This window comes from Quercus robur, chromosome 1, assembly GCF_932294415.1.
Source record: "Quercus robur chromosome 1, dhQueRobu3.1, whole genome shotgun sequence".
Taxonomy (NCBI): domain Eukaryota; kingdom Viridiplantae; phylum Streptophyta; class Magnoliopsida; order Fagales; family Fagaceae; genus Quercus; species Quercus robur.
In genome coordinates this window covers 39,333,684-39,351,527 of record NC_065534.1, presented here as the reverse complement: position 1 = coordinate 39,351,527, position 17,844 = coordinate 39,333,684, and the positions used below count along the sequence as shown (strand labels likewise).

Genomic DNA, 17,844 nt, shown 5'->3' with positions numbered 1-17,844 from the left:
AGAAGTACGAAATATTGATAAAACACTTCCTCGGGTATGGCCGAGTAGGTAATCTACATATTAGTAAAAGCTGAAGCAATGCATTTAATATTGCTATGCTCAAGTTTAGCCGCATCAGTTACCATGTCATTACCATTCTCTTTCCTGAATTTGTCCTACAATTTAAAATTAGTTTTCTTAAAGTTAAAAATACTAATAAAAAGAAAATAATTCCCAACCCTATGTGTTCCATGGTTACAATTTTAGATGGCAACCCTTTTGTGTTTCACGGTTACAATTTTAGATGGCAACCCTTTTGTGTTTCACAGTTACAATCTCAAATGACAACCCTTCAACTTCCTAACACCAGACTTTGGCTTTCTAACTCCTTCATCTCTTCCTTTCCTCACACTATATTAATACTGAAAAGCTGGATGATTCAGTTTAGGTATCTCTAAATCCTAGCTACTCTTGGCCTCTATTTTTATGGCTGCCTGCATAATAGTTCAATGTAAGGATTAGATTAATAATATTGTTCTTTTTTGTTGCTTTTTATTTTATTTTTATTTTTTAATAAATTTTGTTACTACCTCTTTTGTGTTGTGGGTCATATATGAGTTTTTATGTATTTAGGTTGGGTATTTGTACTGATATATGATTGTTTATTTCTATGTTTAAAATTGATTTGGTTTTTTTTTTTTTTTTTTTTTTTTTTTTAAATGTTTGAGATGGTAACATTATTGGTTTATATTGTGTAATCCGTGTCATAGAGTTTTAGTAGTTAGAAAATTGAATGATAGAGTTTTAGTAGTATCTGTGCCTGCAAAAATTCAATTGAATGATGTAATCCATGCCTACAGAAATTCAATTTGCTAAGGTATTTTAATAGTTAGCAAATTGAATTATAGAGTTTAAAATTCAATACTATACTCAGAACATGATACTTCTCCTTTTTTCTTGGTCTTCTCATTTAAGTGAATCCCTCCTTCATCGTTGAAATCGATTTAAAATTCCTTCTATTAGCTTTGATTGTACTCTTGGCTATTTTTTTGATATAATCTTTTTATGGTAATTATCGTCATTTCTATTGTAGTTGAATCAAAATAAGATTATGCTAGATCTGCATAATTAGTAGTTGTTGCATCTTCATCATTATCACAAGTTTAAGATAGAGATTAACCTCATTAATAGCTGCTGTGTCTTCTTCATTGCCAAACTTGATCATCTTGACAAACCTTTTATTTATCTAATTTTACCACATGTATTTATTTACTTATGAATCCTATTTGATTGTAAGACTTTTATATCTTTTGATATAAATTAACTAGCTGATATGCTAGCCAAACTACTTGCTTCTTTAGTTTTTTTTTTTTTAATCTTTTACTTTGCCTCCAACACTATTGTAATTGATTGTCTCTTTAATGGCATGTTTTGTCTCCATCGCTATATATATATATATATATATAGTTTTGTAGGATCCAAGCAAGAAAGAGTTTAAAATGCTTGCTGTGTTATTCTCTCAATTTTTTTACAACATGAACAACTTGCAGTATTGAAGTAATTATTGAATATTTTATATCAATAGTTATTTGTTAATAGGTGTTTGACAACTTTAGAATATGAAAATTTTAAGTTAAAAGGGTAACAACTTTAATTTTATTAATTTTTGCTTTCTAAATCACTAATAGTGATTTATCATGTTAAATTGGTAGTTTATTTGTATATTAATCAACTACAATGTTGTAATGTTATTTATTTTTTCTTTATAATTTGTGAGGTTTAATTCAAATAATTTTGAATAAGTCCTTTGAAATCAAATTCAATACAAAAGAAATTTTGTTAGGGACTCTGTAAGACTAAAGGGAGCTTGAAGATAATATAAGTTTGGCCTCATATAATATACTTATATTGTGAGTTTCAGTTACTACAAGTAGTATTGTAGTAACTTAGATATGAAACTCTAGATGTAACACAAACAACTAAGGATAACGACATTTACTAATATTTGTCTTTTAATTTAAATGGTATTTTTCATAATTGCTTTGCATTCATTAGATTTAATTTTTAGTAATTTTCCCATGCATCGCACGGGTTAGCGATTAGTGTTTTTAAAAGAAGTGCTTAAGTGTTTGATACAAGATGATATTCTCTCAATTCTAATAATTTCTTAATGATTTGTCCCCATTCTTGGGGGGATTCTTTTGCTTATATAGTCTCTCCCATTGCATCTGAGCGCTCCACCTATACACCTCAAACTATTAATTTGGATGCTTGTCCCATTTGGACTTTGCTGGAGGTGGTAAAGTGTGCTGTGAGTTGTGAGATTACTGTTTAAGGGTCATTCCTTCATTAATGCGGCCAACTGAGCTGATACAATTCATTGAATGCGAAGGTAATGACTATTTTATTCAGATATTTCCTCTCTTCTTTACTTGCACATCTCTATTGTCTTCCTCAGTATCTTGTCCTTTAGTGCAAGTGGCCAGCTGAAGAATTCCCGAGGAGTACTCACTCTTTGGGCTCCTCGGACGATGGGCCTCTACGTTTTCCTCCTTGGACTTTTATCCACGTGTCAGGCCTGGACTATTGTGCGAATGGACCCTTTTCCATTCTCAGACTGGGCTTGTGAGCTCTATGTTGTGTTCTGACCCTCCCCTCCCATAGTAATGTTGAATTTTTCATTTTAATTATAATTTTTCTTATATATTTATCTCTTTCTTTTTAAGTTGTTTTATGTTGTCTAATACTATGGAAAGTTCAATTTCATTTGATTGTGTTTGATGAATTTTTAATATGAAATATATTCTAATGAAGTTATATATTTAAGATCTATATGTTACGGTAAAAAAAAAAAAAAAAGAACAATATGTATTTTGGATTTCATTAGGAAGTTGTATTTATTAATGTTGAGACATTAAAAAATTTGATATCAATTTGTTGGGAATATAGTTAAATATGATAGGTTTTTATTCGAGAGGTAAAACACTGAATCACACAGGAAAATAAAATTTATTACGTGGTTCAGATCCATTCCCTCACAGCAACATATTCAATAACATGCCTTTATGCACATCCAAACAAGTGGATGAGAAGAAAATGAAATTTCATCCCACTCAATGCATCTGTTCGACACTGAGTGCGAAACAAAAATCTTATCATCTACTTGAAAAATTAGCAGCATGAGAAGAAATTTAACCACTGACATTAGGTGTAGCAGACCTACTAGTCCAATTATCGGTTACAGCCTCCGGTGGAAGTGGCTGCCGCTTATTCTTCAACAATCCAACCTCATCACGATAGGGTGAAGCTGATTGCTCTGGCACATCGTCACCACATTGAATCTTCTTTAAAGCCACCAATACCTCATCCATGGAAGGCCTCATTTCCTTGTCCTGTTGTAAACATTGAAAAGCCAACTTTGCCACCAAAATGGTCATCGTTCTAACTCCATCATCTGACTCAAATCTAAGATGAGGGTCGATCAACTCGTGGAATGCACTCTTTTCAATCTTGTTTTTGGCAAAGTTGGCCAAATTAATTTCATGCTTATGCCTAAATATATCAACAGCCGGCAGAGATGAAATGAGCTCAATGAGGACAACCCCAAAGCTGTAGACATCACTCTTACTAGTAAGCTGGTAGCATTGGTGATATTCTGGGTCAACGTAGCCCGGAGTACCTTGAGGAGATGTTGAGACATGACTAACATCATTGGGGAACAGCCGAGAAAGCCCAAAATCTGCAACTTTGATAAAGAAATTGTCGTCTAAGAGAATGTTGTTAGTCTTTATGTCGCGATGTATGATGTCAGAAGCATGGAGGTAAGCCAATGCACTGGCGGTTTCAATAGCAATTCTCATACGAGTTGGCCATGTGAGTGAACCTGGTGTTGCTCGATTGCCATGAATATGATCAGCAACGGTGCCATTGGGAATGTATTCATACACAAGGAGAAGTTCACGACAGTGGCGTGAAGTACACCCATAAAGGGAGACAAGATTTTTGTGGCGCAAGCGTGTTAGGATTTCAACTTCATTTATGAACTGTTGTACTCGTCTATAGTTGTGCCCATATAAGCGCTTCACTGCAACTTCTCTCCCGTCTTGGAGTTTGCCTAGTTGAGAAAAACAGTCCATTTAACAAGTTGCATGACAAGTCTTTTATTTTTTATTACTATTCCTTTTTCTTATACCCTTTTGCTTTGAAAGTTTATGCTGTAGTTTAGGTGATCTTGAAACAGAATTAATGAGTTTGTAATCTTAGAGCATTCACAATAAGACTTTTACCAGCTAAAAAGTCAAATTTAAGCACCTCATTCCACAAACGACACTCTACAGCAAAGATGCTATTTCTATAAATTTTGGCACAGTAGACTGTCATAGATAAAAAATATTATTATATTCTTTAAATAAAGTGGCGTTGTTTTTGATGTTTGTAGAGGCAGTTATTTATTATTATTATTTTGAGTTGTTTATATTATTTTAAATAAAGTGATAAAAAAATAAAATTTTTAATATAAGTTGCATCGTAAAATAAAGTATGAAAAAAAAGCCTTTGAATGGAATGCTCTTACCATGGTAAACGGTTCCAAATCCACCATCCCCAAGTTCTTTTTCAATATCAAAACTATTGGTGGCTTCTTCAAGTTCACTGTAGGAGAAAACAGGGACTCCAAAGTAAACACTCCCACCTTCCACGTCTGATCTTGAAGATGGATCTGAAAAAATATTCCTTGCCAGCAAGTTTGAAGACGCACTTCTTCTCTTGTAATGACGCCGGATGATAAACAAGAAAATAATGGAAATGACTGGGTATACAACACCTAAAGCAGCGAGAAGGAAGCAGTTAAGCTTTGAATGACAGGCAACAATAGATGAAATTCACGATAGTGAATTTTTTTTTTTTTTTTTCGATTGAAGGCCACAAAGAACTTACGCGACACAGATTTAAGTAATTAACAACACTTTGGGAGTCATGTGATTAATCCTTATAATTCTCCTTTGAATTTGAAGGGACAAGGGCCAGGCCATCCTCTAGGATAGCAGTGGATAAAATGGACCCATTAATTACTCAAACGGATAGTAGAAATAAGAAAAACTTATTATTTCTTAAAATAATAAAATTAGTGCTCTAATGCTTTGACAATTAGCCATGCCCAAAGGAACTCGCTTGCAAGTTGCAACTGGCAACTTCGATCGATGTGATGAAAAACATAACATACCAATTTAAGATGGACCAATTTCCAAGGTCAAGGGCACTAGTGAATATCAATTTCAAACAAGAAATACGATTGATGAGACATCTTACCGAATCCTAAAAGCAAATTGACCTTCTTTTTATTTTCTGCAAAAGAAGATACATGCATAAATGGTATTAGTTTCAACAATGAACATAGAATTGACGCAGCTAAATTAATTGGCATCCTTTTAGATATTAGGCTTTGAAAACCAGCAGAATCGTACCTGATTTTCTGTTGTCATGGGAACAACTAAATTTTCCCTTACTGTCAGGGAAGCATTTACCTCCTCTACCATGACAACTGCTACAAGCTGGAGATACGTGCACTTCAAGGTCGAACTCAGCAGTTAAATTCAGTTCATTGTTATCTGAACGCTCTTTTACTGGGAGCTGAATAATCGAACATTGAGAAGAAATAATACTCGGAGTACTCTCATTTGAATGACTATAGTAGAAATTATGGTCTCCGCAGCTCATATATTTAAATTTTTTATAGGAATTAGAATCAAGAGTGCGATTGCATTTAAATAGGCTCTGGTTGGGTGTGATAAGTTTAAAAGAGATAGATGGAGATTTAGGTAAAGTAAAATTGGTTAGGTATTCGCATTTGTTGGTATTCAAGTATTCCAAAAGTGAAAGGTCCTTGACACGTGTGAATAGTGTGGTGTTAGTGTACGAGATGTTTATAACTTCATATGCTCCTTTGCTCCACCCCAGTGGCAGTTGGATCGTCGGAGGTGTTTGGTCACAGTTTACTGGCAAAAGACCGCATTTATAGTAGTTTCTTTTGTTCAACCTGAATGGAAAGCCAATCATACCAAATTTTCCACATTGAAAGGACGAACAACTTTGGGCATTTCTCTTTTCTTCTTCAGCTGAGGGAAGCAGCACAAGGGGTGAGAGAACAAAGAAAACAAATAGAAAGACAGTAGCCATTCCAAAATTAATTCCCGATTTACCAACAATCACAACCAAGAGTCTATTACTCCAAAATAAAAACAACGTCTTTGTATAACTTCCTTTCTTATTTCTTCACTATATAATATGTAGTTTCTCTGATTAACACGGTACGTAGTTGACTTGAAAATTGTTTATGGAAAACTTTAAAAACGGTCTGAAATTAGAACAGGGTGGGGTAGCAATGTGAAACATGGTCTGTACCTACCGCAACCAGAGACTTTCCACTGATGGTAGTTTCCTTCTCATCTTCCCCATTGACCAGCACTAGAAAGATTTGACTCCTTCAAAAACACTCAAAAATTTGCCAAGGAAACCTTTGCGGATGGTTTGAATCGTCAACTCTTGATAGCGAGGAAAATTTAAATTAAGTAAAAAGAAGACCTCATGTAGTATGCGTTGCAGTGTTGGCTCTCTGACTCTCGTGTGTAAATTTCAGAGGGTGAAGAAGATTAGCGTTTTTTCATAATTAAAAGCAAGGTTTGCTATATGGCGGTCTACAGACTTCATCAGAAAAATTTACGGGAGTCTTGTGGAAAAAAAGGGTGGACCTCGTTTGAAAAGGAAAAACATTGGCCATCTTTGAAAAATCTTGACGTGGTGGGTACTACTGGGGCATAGACATCACATGTACTCCGGTCCATGGACACTCACTCATTAGTCGTCTTTGTGAGTGAAGTAGGAAATGGGGAAAAAGGAGCGTTTTGACAATGGAACACAATTTAGGCTGAAGTTATAGATGATTACTTTAAGTTCAGGATTGTTTTCATAATTTCTAGTCATTCTTTTCTCTTTCAGGAAGAGGGAAGGGGGTTGTGCCTTATTCGTTTCTCTGTCTTACTACATTTTTGTATCTGACATTTTGCTATTGGAGTGCAGCTAAGATTTTTATTTTTATTTTCCCTGAGATGAAAATTTTTTTTAAACAAAACAGAGAAATGGGTTTACTTGATGGAGGTCATCAATTTCAATTATACTCTTTTATATCATTCTTTGGCCTTTGGCTTTTTCTAATTCACGGGACTCTCTCTGTACACTGTTCTGCAAAGACAGCTGATGGATTCAGACTAGGGGAAAGGAAGAAACAAAAAGGTAGGAATCTTTCTGTCATAGGCACTGAACAAGAAAGGAAAAAAACATAAGAACTATTCTGTCATAGGCACTGAACATAATATATGACCAAATAGCCTCATTTCCTATGTGTATGCGAAACATATCCAATCGAAGGAAAGTGTCATAAAATATCCTAATACTACTAGTATTTAATTTGGCAGATAACTTACCAATTATCAAACCGTCAGCAACACCGTTACTCCCAACTGAACCAAACTCTTCGCTCTTGGCCCTAATAGTCCTCTTATTATTATTATTATTATTATTTTTTAATGATATCCTCTCTTTCATTTTGTCCACGATTTCTTTGTATTATAGGTAGCGAAGACATGAACAGGTCCATTGTATGTGTCCATTCCATCCTTCTCTTTTTGTTGTCCTTCTTCTGTGGTCAGTACTTACATGACTAGCTGCTGAGCTGTATAGTGTGAGCGGCAGCTGATGGTAGTGGTGGTTCAGTTGAGGAGGATACGCAGGATGGCCGCATTGCATTAAGCTTGAATTTCTGAAGGGTTGCCATCTCAGGTTCTTCCACTATCTGTCTCTCTTTTTTGAGTTCACTGCATTTTACTACGTTTAATGTTGCTAAGCTCCACATCAGTACCACATCATCAACCTGTTTTCAATATTTTCACTTTCCTTTTAATTATTTTTCTCCTTATTAATTTGTCACTTTATAATTACACTTTCTCTAACATTTACTTACTTTTACCTTTTTATCTCTCCACTACTCTGTACCTTAACCTTACAATTTCTCTTTTCCCTCCATTTTCCTTTTATTTTGATTATTCTTCTCCCTATTATTTTTACTATAAAAATTTGTTATTTTCTTTTTCATTCAATTCATATTTTACTTAGACAAAAAGGTGAATTCTCTCTCTCTCTCTCTCTCTCTATATATATATATATATATTCCTTCTTTTGGTGGATGTTTAATTCTTTAGATTGATGAATTTTTATGTTTAACTCTACTTTAGGCTGATATGATTTGTTTATATTTTAAATTTTTATCTTTTAAATTATCTTTTCTTTTTTTGTTACATGTTATCCTATGTAATTACAAAATGATTTACTGTTATTTTATTACATAGCATGACTTAGATAATTTGGTGTTTACAACTATATATTTTCTTTTGAATATTCTTGTACTCATCTTCTTTTATATAATTTTATTATTTGTCTCACATTATCTTTCAAAAAAGGTGATTGTTCTCTCTCTCTCTCTCTCTTATCAATTCTTTCATGCAACCCTATTTTAGATTGATGATTTTTTTTTTTTTTTTTTTTTTTTTTTTTTGTCTCTATTTTTGGATGATACACTTTGGTGGTGTGTTTTTTGAGTTATTTATCACATATACTCTCTATCCCTCTTATAGTTTTGGTTTGAGTTAATTTTTAGATATTATAAAAGTGAGATGATTATGTATTTGAATGTCTTTATAAATTATTTGAGTAATATCAATTGTAAATTTGTGATAAGATTTGGTTATCATGATAATCTTCTTAAGAGAATGAGAAATTCAAATAATTAATTTTGGAACTTGAAAATTTTAGTTGTGGAAAAAAAATAATACACACTATACAAAAATTTGAATAATATAGATCACTTGAAAAAAGAATAGTATTTCTATATTTTATCTCAAAAAAAAATAATAATGGAATAATATCAATCAAATGCACTTAAGTTTTTCAAAAAATAAAATAAAATTCAAAATAATAGAATGATATATTTGTAGAGATGGAGAGATGAAAAATAATTTTAAAAATAATATCTCTAGTACGTTTTAGAGAATAAATCATATATTATATCACGTTACAAAATAGTTGTATATTTTTATACATTGTATGGGTCTGCGACTAGCATAATTAATAGTTGTAAGAAAGGGCTTTGAGTGAGGGTTTGATTTCTGTTTGGCACGTAGTGTAAGGAAGGAGCTAAAAAATTATAGGTACATTAAAAATTGATGAAAATTGCAATTTACATCATTAATTTCCCAAAAATCATACTAGCTTTTTAATTAAGTTTGGATTTAGACTCTTTAATTTTTGCACCAAATAATTTGCTTGACACAAAATTTTAAAAATTAGATAAACACGTGGCGCAAAATTGGACTTCAATTGAAATCCTATTTAGAATTTAATTGGGTTTGGACTTTTCAATTTCTACACTCAATAATTTACAGGACACACAAATTAAAAATTAGATGGGACACGTGACACAAAATTGAAATTTCAATTAAAATCTAATTGGATTTGCTTTAAATTTTGGCTTTTAATATATATATATATATATATATATATATATATATTAGTCGAGAGTGTGTTATGTGTAATATAATTTGTCATACCCTCTCTTAAAAATTTCCGTGACTTTTGAGTGTAATTTGTGATGTACTTTTGTGTTAAAACCCTATTCTCTCCATTCCTTTTGTGTGTGTGTGTTTGTTTCTAAAATAATAATAATTTTAGTCCTTAAGTTTGAAGTTAGTCATTGTAAACCATTTTAGTTGTTTAATGTTTGACTAAAATGATTTTCAAGCAAAGTATTAATGATTAACTTCTAAGTGCTAAAATGTCAAAGGCCTTGTAGCTGAATTGGCACCTCTCCATGCACAAAGTGCTTGGGGGTCTAGGGGGGAAAGAGTTCAAACATGCAGTGTTAGCAGCATGTTATAATTATTTCTCAAAAAAAAAAAAAAAAAACTTTAAGTGCTAAAATATTCTTGGAAACCTGTATAAATTACATTGTTTTCTTTAAATTTGTATATGTGGATCGGTTGCGAATCGGTACTGTTGGTTACATCTTTTTCTTTAGCATTTTCCATTCCTTTTTGGAACTCATTCATCGGCTTTGACATTTTGTTTTGGCAAGTATAATTAAACTATACCCCTTAAATTTGGTAAATTGTCTTTTTTTTTTTTTTTTTTTTTTGCTTTGTGTGTGTGTGTCATTTTGACCCTATAAATTTGCATTTACTGGCCATTAGTCACTTCAAATTTTCAACCATAACTCCTATTCACTATTTAAAAATAATATTTTGATAATTAAAAAATTAGTTAAATTCCTTTCAAAAAAGAAAATAAATTCTATTTTCTTTTTTTAAAAAAGAAGAAAAAAAATACTAATTATATCATTTAATTTTATGTGTTTAGGGCAATGGGGATTTCGGTATGGCTTAGGGATCCGGAGTAAGGTTGGTTAAGTGTTTGGTAATTTTTCTTGAAGGGAGCACTTGGGTTCGAAGGTAATGCAATTAGGGTTTGGAATTGGAAGTATGAGATGGATGGATGATGGATTTAATGGATGTAATGCATCAAATTGATCAATGAGGGAAAGTGATTGTGACTTCTTTGAGAGTCACCTTCTCCAATTAAGATTTCTTTTAGGAAGCCTTTACCTCCAGGAAAGACTACCTAAGTCTAAGCACAGAAAAGAGTATTCTTTATTCATTGAGATAATAGAAATTAGTCAAATTACATGCCTTTATTTATATTTTATACAACAGTAGCTCTAATCTAATTGGCCCACCTGGTTCCACGTTATTGGCTTAATAGTTCTACGTTTGCCTTCACTAATTCAACATGTGGTCACAAATATTTACATTTGTGATTAAAGTGATACATGTTCTTCATCCTAACTAACTCAAGCGAGTGTATCTCTTAGTAACTAAGAGGGTGTTTGGTCATTGATTTCAAAACATATTGTTTAGTGTTTAAACACTGAACAATATTGTTCAAAAACAAAAAAAATACGTTTGGTAGACCATTCCGAAAAAGGGTGTTTGAAAAATATTGCTCAAAACATATGTTTAAAACAATAGTTTTTGAAATCACCTTTGGACTGATTTTGAACAACAAAATCTATTGCTGAGTGGCACTTTTGTAATTAAGTTGAACAGTATTAAGGCCCACCGGTCAGCTTTTTGAAAGAATGGTCTCACCCACACAGACACAACCCGGCAGCATTTAAAAAATATTTTATATTTATTTTGTACTTTGCTGATTTAAAAAATATTTATTTTGTACTTTGTTCAGCTTTTTTTTACCATCTAACACACACATACCAAACACATATTTTATGTTTTTGAACACTAAAACATGTTATTTAAACCATGATACCAAACACATTTTTTTGTTTTATAAACACTAAAAACATGTATTTCAATAACACTTTTTAAACTACAATTTTCACATCTTTTTAAACAATAATTTTTGAACTCTATAACCAAACGGGCCCTAACTAGCCCTAACATAAGCAACCCATGAAATCTCATCCAACTAAGCTCCAAGCCGCCACCTCAAGGGTTAAGCTAAGTTTATGGCAGTGAGAGTGAACTAACATGTGAATTTGAGACCAACAAACCAAGGAGTACCGATCAACACTTGAGGCAATGAGGGAAGTGCCGATCAGCAGAGGCAATGAGGAAAGTGCCGATAGGCCTCCTTTAAATGCCGATCCGCACTTCCCCTAAAACTAAGGTTTCTTCACATTTCATGCGTTCTTAACACATACGTCCTAGTTCTAGTGGGGAAGTAAATGTGGTTTCTTTGGGTAGGTAAATCCTTAAGTTAATACTTCCCATTTGCTATGCCTTTAGAGAGGTTCAAAAGAATATCAAAAATCCTTTTTCAATAATCCAAAATTTCTACAAAATAAGAACAGTGCCATTAACTCCATTTCATATGTCATGACCTCAAAGCCTGGCATTAATATGCGTAGTATGAAGTATGAACAACAAAACAAGTAGATGGGAAGAAAATGAAATTTCAACTCACACATGTTCAAGTGATTTTGAGTGCCAACATAATCTTATCATCTCTTGAAAAGTTAACACCATGGAGAAGAAATTAAACCACTGACATTAAGCGTAGTAGACCTAAGAGTCCAATTATCGGTCACAGCATATGGTGAAGGTGGCAGCTGCTTATTCTTCAACAATCCAACCTCATAACAATCTAGTGAAGTTGGCTGCTGAACATCTAAGATCTCAGCATCAATATATGCATTTTCTTGAACATCCAGTGCATCCTCACCACTTTGAATCTTCTTTAAAGCCTCAAAAACCTCATACATGGAAGGTCGCATTTCCTTGTCCTGTTGTATACATTGAAAAGCCAACTTTGAAATCAAAATTGTCATCCTTTTAACTTCATTATCTGACTCAAATCCAAGATGTGGATCGACCAGCTCATGGAATGCACACTTTTCAATCTTGTTAATGGCTAAGTTAGCCAAATTAATTTCTAGCCTATGCCTAGCCAAATCTACAGCCGGCAGAGATGATATGAGCTCAATGAGGACAACTCCAAAGCTGTAAACATCACTTTTACTAGTAAGCTGATAGCATTGGTGATATTCTGGGTCCATGTAACCCGGAGTCCCTTGAGGAGCTGTTGAGACATGGGTGACATCATTGGGGAACAATCGAGAAAGCCCAAAATCTGCAACTTTGACACAGAAATTGTCATCAAGGAGAATGTTGTTAGTCTTTATGTCACGATGTATGATGTCAGAAGCATGGAGGTAAGCCAATGCACTAGCTGTTTCTATGGCAATGCTCATACGAGTTGGCCATGTGAGTGAACCTGGTGTAGCTCGATGGCCATGAATATGATCAGCAACAGTGCCATTGGGAATGTATTCATACACAAGAAGAAGTTCACGGCTGTGACATGAAGTACACCCATAAAGGGAAACAAGATTTTTGTGGTGCAAGCGTGTTAGGATCTTTACTTCATTCATGAATTGTTCTACTCGTCTGTAGTTGTGCTCATATAGGCGCTTGACTGCAACTTCCCTCCCATCATGTAGTTTGCCTAGTTGAGAAAAAATAGCCCATGTAACAAGATGCAGGCCAAGTCTTTATTTTTAAAATTTTTATTTTACACTATTTCTTAGAAAGTTTATGCTGTAATTTAGGCATCTTGAAACTGAAGCAATTTTGTGTATCATCTTACCGTGATAGACAGTCCCAAACCCTCCATCTCCCAGTTCTTTTTCAAGATCAAAATTATTGGTGGCTTCTTCAAGTTCACTGTAGGAGAAGACAGGGACTCCAAAGTAGATACTCCCCACTTCCAGGTCTGATTTTGAGAATGTACCAGAATAGGTATTCCTTCGCAGCAATTCTGAAGAAGCATGTTTTTTCTTGTAATGATGCCACATAACAAAGAGCAAGCAAATTATGATTGCTTGGCATCCAATACCTAAAGCTGAAAAGGAAGGAGTTGAATGACCGACAGCTATGAAGGATATTCATGAAAGCTAAAAATTTTCTATTGAAGTTCACAAAGGAATGAAAGCTAAAAGTTTTCTATTGAAGTTCACAAAGGAACTTATGCGAGACAATATTTAATTTTAATGACAACATTTTTGTAAGTCTTGTGATGTTATTCTTATTATTGATCGATATATTTTAAGGCACCAGGCCATCCTTTGAAAGTTATTTATGTCTCATGATTGAAACTAATTTGAATCATATAAAGTGGTTTCTGTTGAGGAGTGGATTATGGCATGTAGCAGAAATGGTAGCAGCACATGAAATACAACATAGAAGTTTATATGCATTTTCATGAATGTGTATGGGTGTGTATATCCAAATATTTTTGTAATATTTCCATCACTACTTCCCTTTGTTATTCCCGCCTAGAAGATACAAATAAAAATGGTGTTAGTTTCAAAAAATGAAGATTGAAGTTTTTTTGATAAGCAAATGAAGATTGAAGTGACATAGCTAAATGGCTTCCTTTGTGATCTTATTGGGGTTACATAATGTGCTGTCAAATCCAGCTCAAATCTATCTGACATAGGTTCTATTGCAACAAAGTTATTTCTGTCACTCATCACCGAAAATTTGAAACTAATCCAAATCAGCTAAAGCTGTTGCTGTAAGTGGCTTATGGCATAGAACAGAAATAATAACAGCACATGTATTAAGAATAACCATGAAATTTAAGTACAAAGAAATTTGTATGCATTTTCATGGAATGTATATGTGATTGTGGGTCCAAATATTTTTACATTAACACCTGTGTCTATACCTTTTTCTGCAATGGCACAACAAAATTTTCCCTTTTAGTATTGCAAACATAGACCTCTATCATAACAACTGATAGAATCATCAGACACAAGCACTTCAAGGTCGAACTCAGCAGTTAAGAATGTAAACAGGTCATCAAGATGTAATAGAACATTCAGAAGTAAAACTTGGAGATTTATTGTTTGAATGAGTGTAGTAAATCTTATAGTCATTGCAGTTCATACTTTTTAAAATTTCAAGGGGAAGAAAAATTGAGATTGTGCATGTGTATAACAGAGTCTGATTGGGAATGGAGATTTCAAAAGAGTTGGGAAGAGTCAAATTGCTTAACAGGTCGCATCTACAGAGATGCATCTATGGCCAAGTGAAGCAGCACAAGGTGTGAGAAGAAATTTGAAAACTTACGTTTGTATGAAACATAAAATTAGCACTTTGAAGCTTTGATAATTAGCTACACCCTATGAGAGGAGAGGGGGGGGGGGGGGGGGGGGGGGATGATGGCTTGCAACTGGTAACTTATATGTGATATAAACATAACATACCACTTTCAGTGGAATAATTTGATTGGTTGGCTGTTCAAGCACACTTATGAATATCAATTTCAACAAGAAATATGACTGAGGCAACAATTTACCTAATGCTATCAGTCCTTTCCTTTTGTTATTCCCTGCAAGAAGTTACAAACAAAAATGGTGTCAGCTAAACAATGAAGATTCAAGTGATGCAGCTAAATTGGCATGCTTAAAACTTTTTATAGCATTATACAAACTCTGTGAAAACCAGCTCATTGTATCTTATATAAGTTGCATTGCAACAAGGTTATTTCTGTCTCACAACCTAAATTCAAAACAAACTTCAATCTACTAAAGCTGTTTCTGTAGAGGATTGGATTACGACATTTAGCAGAAATAGTAGCAGCGCATGTATTAGGACTACAATGTAAAATTTTAAAGAAATTTATATACACCAGCATTTTCATGAATGTGCATGCGTGTGTCATCCAAATATTTTTGCATTATTTCTATCACTACTTCCCTTTTGTTGTTTCCTGTAAGAAGATTCAAATAAAAATGGTGTTAATTTCAAATAGCGAAGATTGAAGTGACGCTAAATTGGCATCCTTCAGGATCTTAACAGGGTTACACAAAGCACAGCCAAAACCAGCTCAGATTTACCTAAAATAAGTTTCATTACAACAAAGTTATTTCTATAATTCTATTTCTTTTATTTTTTATTGGTAAGTTAAACATGCACTCAGTAGGTCTTGAACCAATGGGTGCAAGAAAGAACCATTAGTTAGCCATAACTCATTGGCACAAAGCTATTTCTATTTCCCATCAACTAAATTTGAAACTAATCCAAATCAGCTATAGATATTGCTGAAGAGGAGAGGGTTATGGCATAGAACAGAAACAGTAACACATGTATTACGAATAACTACAACACAAAAAATACAAAGAAATTTATGTGCATTTTAATATGTATATGTGTGTGGGGGCCAAACTATTTTTGGATTATGCCTATCTCTATAGTCTATACCTTTCAAATGACAATGAAATTTTCCCTCATCGTGTTGCTCACATCGACCTCCTCTATTATAACAGCTAATACAATCACGAGACACATGCACTTCAAGGTTGAAATCAGCAGTCAAGAGTGCATATAGGTCAGCATCAGCAGGTGAAGTCTCATTTTTTGGGAGCTGAATAATTGAACATTCAGGAGGAAAACTTGGAGAAGTATGATTGGAATGACTATAGTAGATATTATAGTCATTGCAGCTTGTATTTTTAAAATTTCTAGGGCAAGTAAGATTGAGAGTGTGTTTGCATTTGAACAGAGTCTGATTGGGACTGGTGACTTCAAAAGAGATAGAGCTAGAGTTGGGAAAAGTTAAAGTTTTTAACAATTTGCATCTACGGAATTTTAAGTGCTCCTGAAGCACTTGATCCTTGACACGTATGGTGGCATAACTGGTGTTAGACTGAGAGATGTTTATGACATCATATGATCTTCCATCTCTCCCCAGTTGGATCATCGGAGTTGTTTCGTCACAATCTACTGGGCATAAACCACAATATGAGTTTGTGCTATTGGTGAATGGGAAGCTGAGGCTGCCGAATTTTTCACAATGAGAGGATGCACAATTTCGGTGCTTCCTATTCCCATCGGCTGAGTGAAGCAACACAAGTTGTGAGAGAAGAAAGAATACAAACAGAGGGACAGAAGCCATCGAAAAATTTCTGGTTCACAAGCAAAACCAATTATCACCAGCAAGAGTATATTAGACTATTACTCTAAATTGAAACGGAGTGTTTGTATCATTTCTTTTCTCCTTTCTTCAATATATAATATGTAGTCACTTTGTTTGACATGGTAGTTGACTTGGAAATTGAATATGGAAGACTTGTGAAAACAAGCAGAATGAGTGCAGGGTGGGGTACCCATCTGAAACATGGTTTGTACATCACGGCCAGAGACTCCACTGAGGGGAGTTTCATACTCATCTTTCCTTATTGACAAATGACCAGCACTAGAAAGACCTAACTCCTTGATCAATTAAAAATCTCTAAGCACTCATAATTTGTTATGGAAATCTTTGCAGCAGTTTTGAATTGTCAACTCTGGGTGACGACGAAAACCAAAAAAGATAAAAGAACTCATGAAAGATGCGTTGGACCTCTAATTCACGTGTATACTTTTTTAAGTTCTAAGGGTGAAGAATTTAGTAACATAGTGGTAATGTTTGCATTTACCTTCTTTCTCAGTATCAAACAAAAGGTTTGTTACGTGGTCCAAAGACTTTGAAAAAGTTTACAATATTCTTGTTGGAAAATTAAAAAAAATAAAAAATTTAAACCTGTTCAATGTTCAAACAAGAAAAAGCCTTTGAAATCTTTCAAAAATCTTGACCTGGTGAGAACTAGGGCATAGAATTGAACCTATTTGGGAGTGAAGTAGGAGACGGGTATACAAATTCATAGAAATTCGAATTGACAAAGGAACACAATTATGGGGAGGTCGTAAATTTTATGGCCAGAATTTTTTCCACAATTCTAGCCATTCTTTTCTGGTTGTGCCTTATTCGATTCTCTGATGTATCTTAAATTTTTATATTTAACGTTTACTAGCGAACTACAGCTAGGTATGAATATGGTTTTAACTTTTAAACAGAACAGTGGTGTTTAATTGATAGAAGGTTTCAATTGAACTTTTTACATCAATCTTTGGCCTGTTTCAAAAAAATAAAGAAAACTAAAATCTTAGGCATTGGTTATTTTCTAAATTATATGGATTTCTCTGTTGTGCATTGAAACACGAAATTAGGAATTTTCAATCTGAGACACTGAAAATTAATAATATGACCAAACAATTTGCATCTTATATTCGGAGGTGTGTATAGATAATCTTCTAAAACGGATCACTAAAATGGCTAGAACATATTGGTGGAAGAGTATTGACAGGTTACTTACCAATTTATAATCTTCTCTTACATTTCTTCAAGAGGCAGCAAAGA

At 33.6% G+C, this 17,844-nt stretch overlaps 2 protein-coding genes across 3 annotated transcripts; both read right to left on the bottom strand.

Annotated features, from left to right (window-relative positions):
• Positions 1-2,912: 2,912 nt before the first annotated feature.
• LOC126689561 (LEAF RUST 10 DISEASE-RESISTANCE LOCUS RECEPTOR-LIKE PROTEIN KINASE-like 1.1) lies at positions 2,913-6,894 on the bottom strand. The gene is made up of 4 exons (XM_050384803.1): positions 5,442-6,894; positions 5,287-5,322; positions 4,553-4,801; positions 2,913-4,093 (listed from the first exon to the last, which is right to left on the bottom strand). Exons 1-4 carry the CDS (start codon positions 6,151-6,153, stop codon positions 3,171-3,173), a joined length of 1,920 nt encoding a protein of 639 aa, XP_050240760.1. The 5' UTR covers positions 6,154-6,894; the 3' UTR covers positions 2,913-3,170.
• Positions 6,895-12,036: 5,142 nt separating this feature from the next.
• LOC126689545 (LEAF RUST 10 DISEASE-RESISTANCE LOCUS RECEPTOR-LIKE PROTEIN KINASE-like 1.1) lies at positions 12,037-17,533 on the bottom strand. 2 transcript variants are annotated; one of them, XM_050384798.1, is made up of 4 exons: positions 15,867-17,533; positions 14,962-14,994; positions 13,246-13,416; positions 12,037-13,104 (listed from the first exon to the last, which is right to left on the bottom strand). In XM_050384798.1, the coding sequence occupies exons 1-4, from the start codon at positions 16,558-16,560 to the stop codon at positions 12,116-12,118; spliced, it is 1,887 nt and encodes a 628-aa protein (XP_050240755.1). In that variant the 5' UTR covers positions 16,561-17,533; the 3' UTR covers positions 12,037-12,115. The 2 variants fall into 2 exon arrangements, with proteins under 2 accessions (XP_050240755.1, XP_050240749.1); XM_050384792.1 differs by having other exon boundaries at positions 13,246-13,500; positions 15,867-17,532.
• Between the last annotated feature and the right edge of the window lie 311 nt (positions 17,534-17,844).

What these genes read in the sequence shown, in the direction of transcription:
- LOC126689561 (XM_050384803.1), bottom strand. Translation starts at nt 6,153, where the DNA reads ATGGCTACTGTCTTTCTATTTGTTTTCTTTGTTCTCTCACCCCTTGTG. An exon ending in CCATGACAACAGAAAATCAG is followed by an intron (nt 5,323 to 5,441) that starts GTACGATTCTGC and finishes CTTCTTTTGCAG; the next exon opens with AAAATAAAAAGAAGGTCAAT. An exon ending in ATTTGGAACCGTTTACCATG is followed by an intron (nt 4,094 to 4,552) that starts GTAAGAGCATTC and finishes TTTCTCAACTAG; the next exon opens with GCAAACTCCAAGACGGGAGA.
- LOC126689545 (XM_050384792.1), bottom strand. Translation starts at nt 16,560, where the DNA reads ATGGCTTCTGTCCCTCTGTTTGTATTCTTTCTTCTCTCACAACTTGTG. An exon ending in ATTTCATTGTCATTTGAAAG is followed by an intron (nt 14,995 to 15,866) that starts GTATAGACTATA and finishes AACTTCTTGCAG; the next exon opens with GGAATAACAAAAGGAAAGGA. An exon ending in GAAAGGACTGATAGCATTAG is followed by an intron (nt 13,501 to 14,961) that starts GTAAATTGTTGC and finishes CTTCCTTTTCAG; the next exon opens with CTTTAGGTATTGGATGCCAA.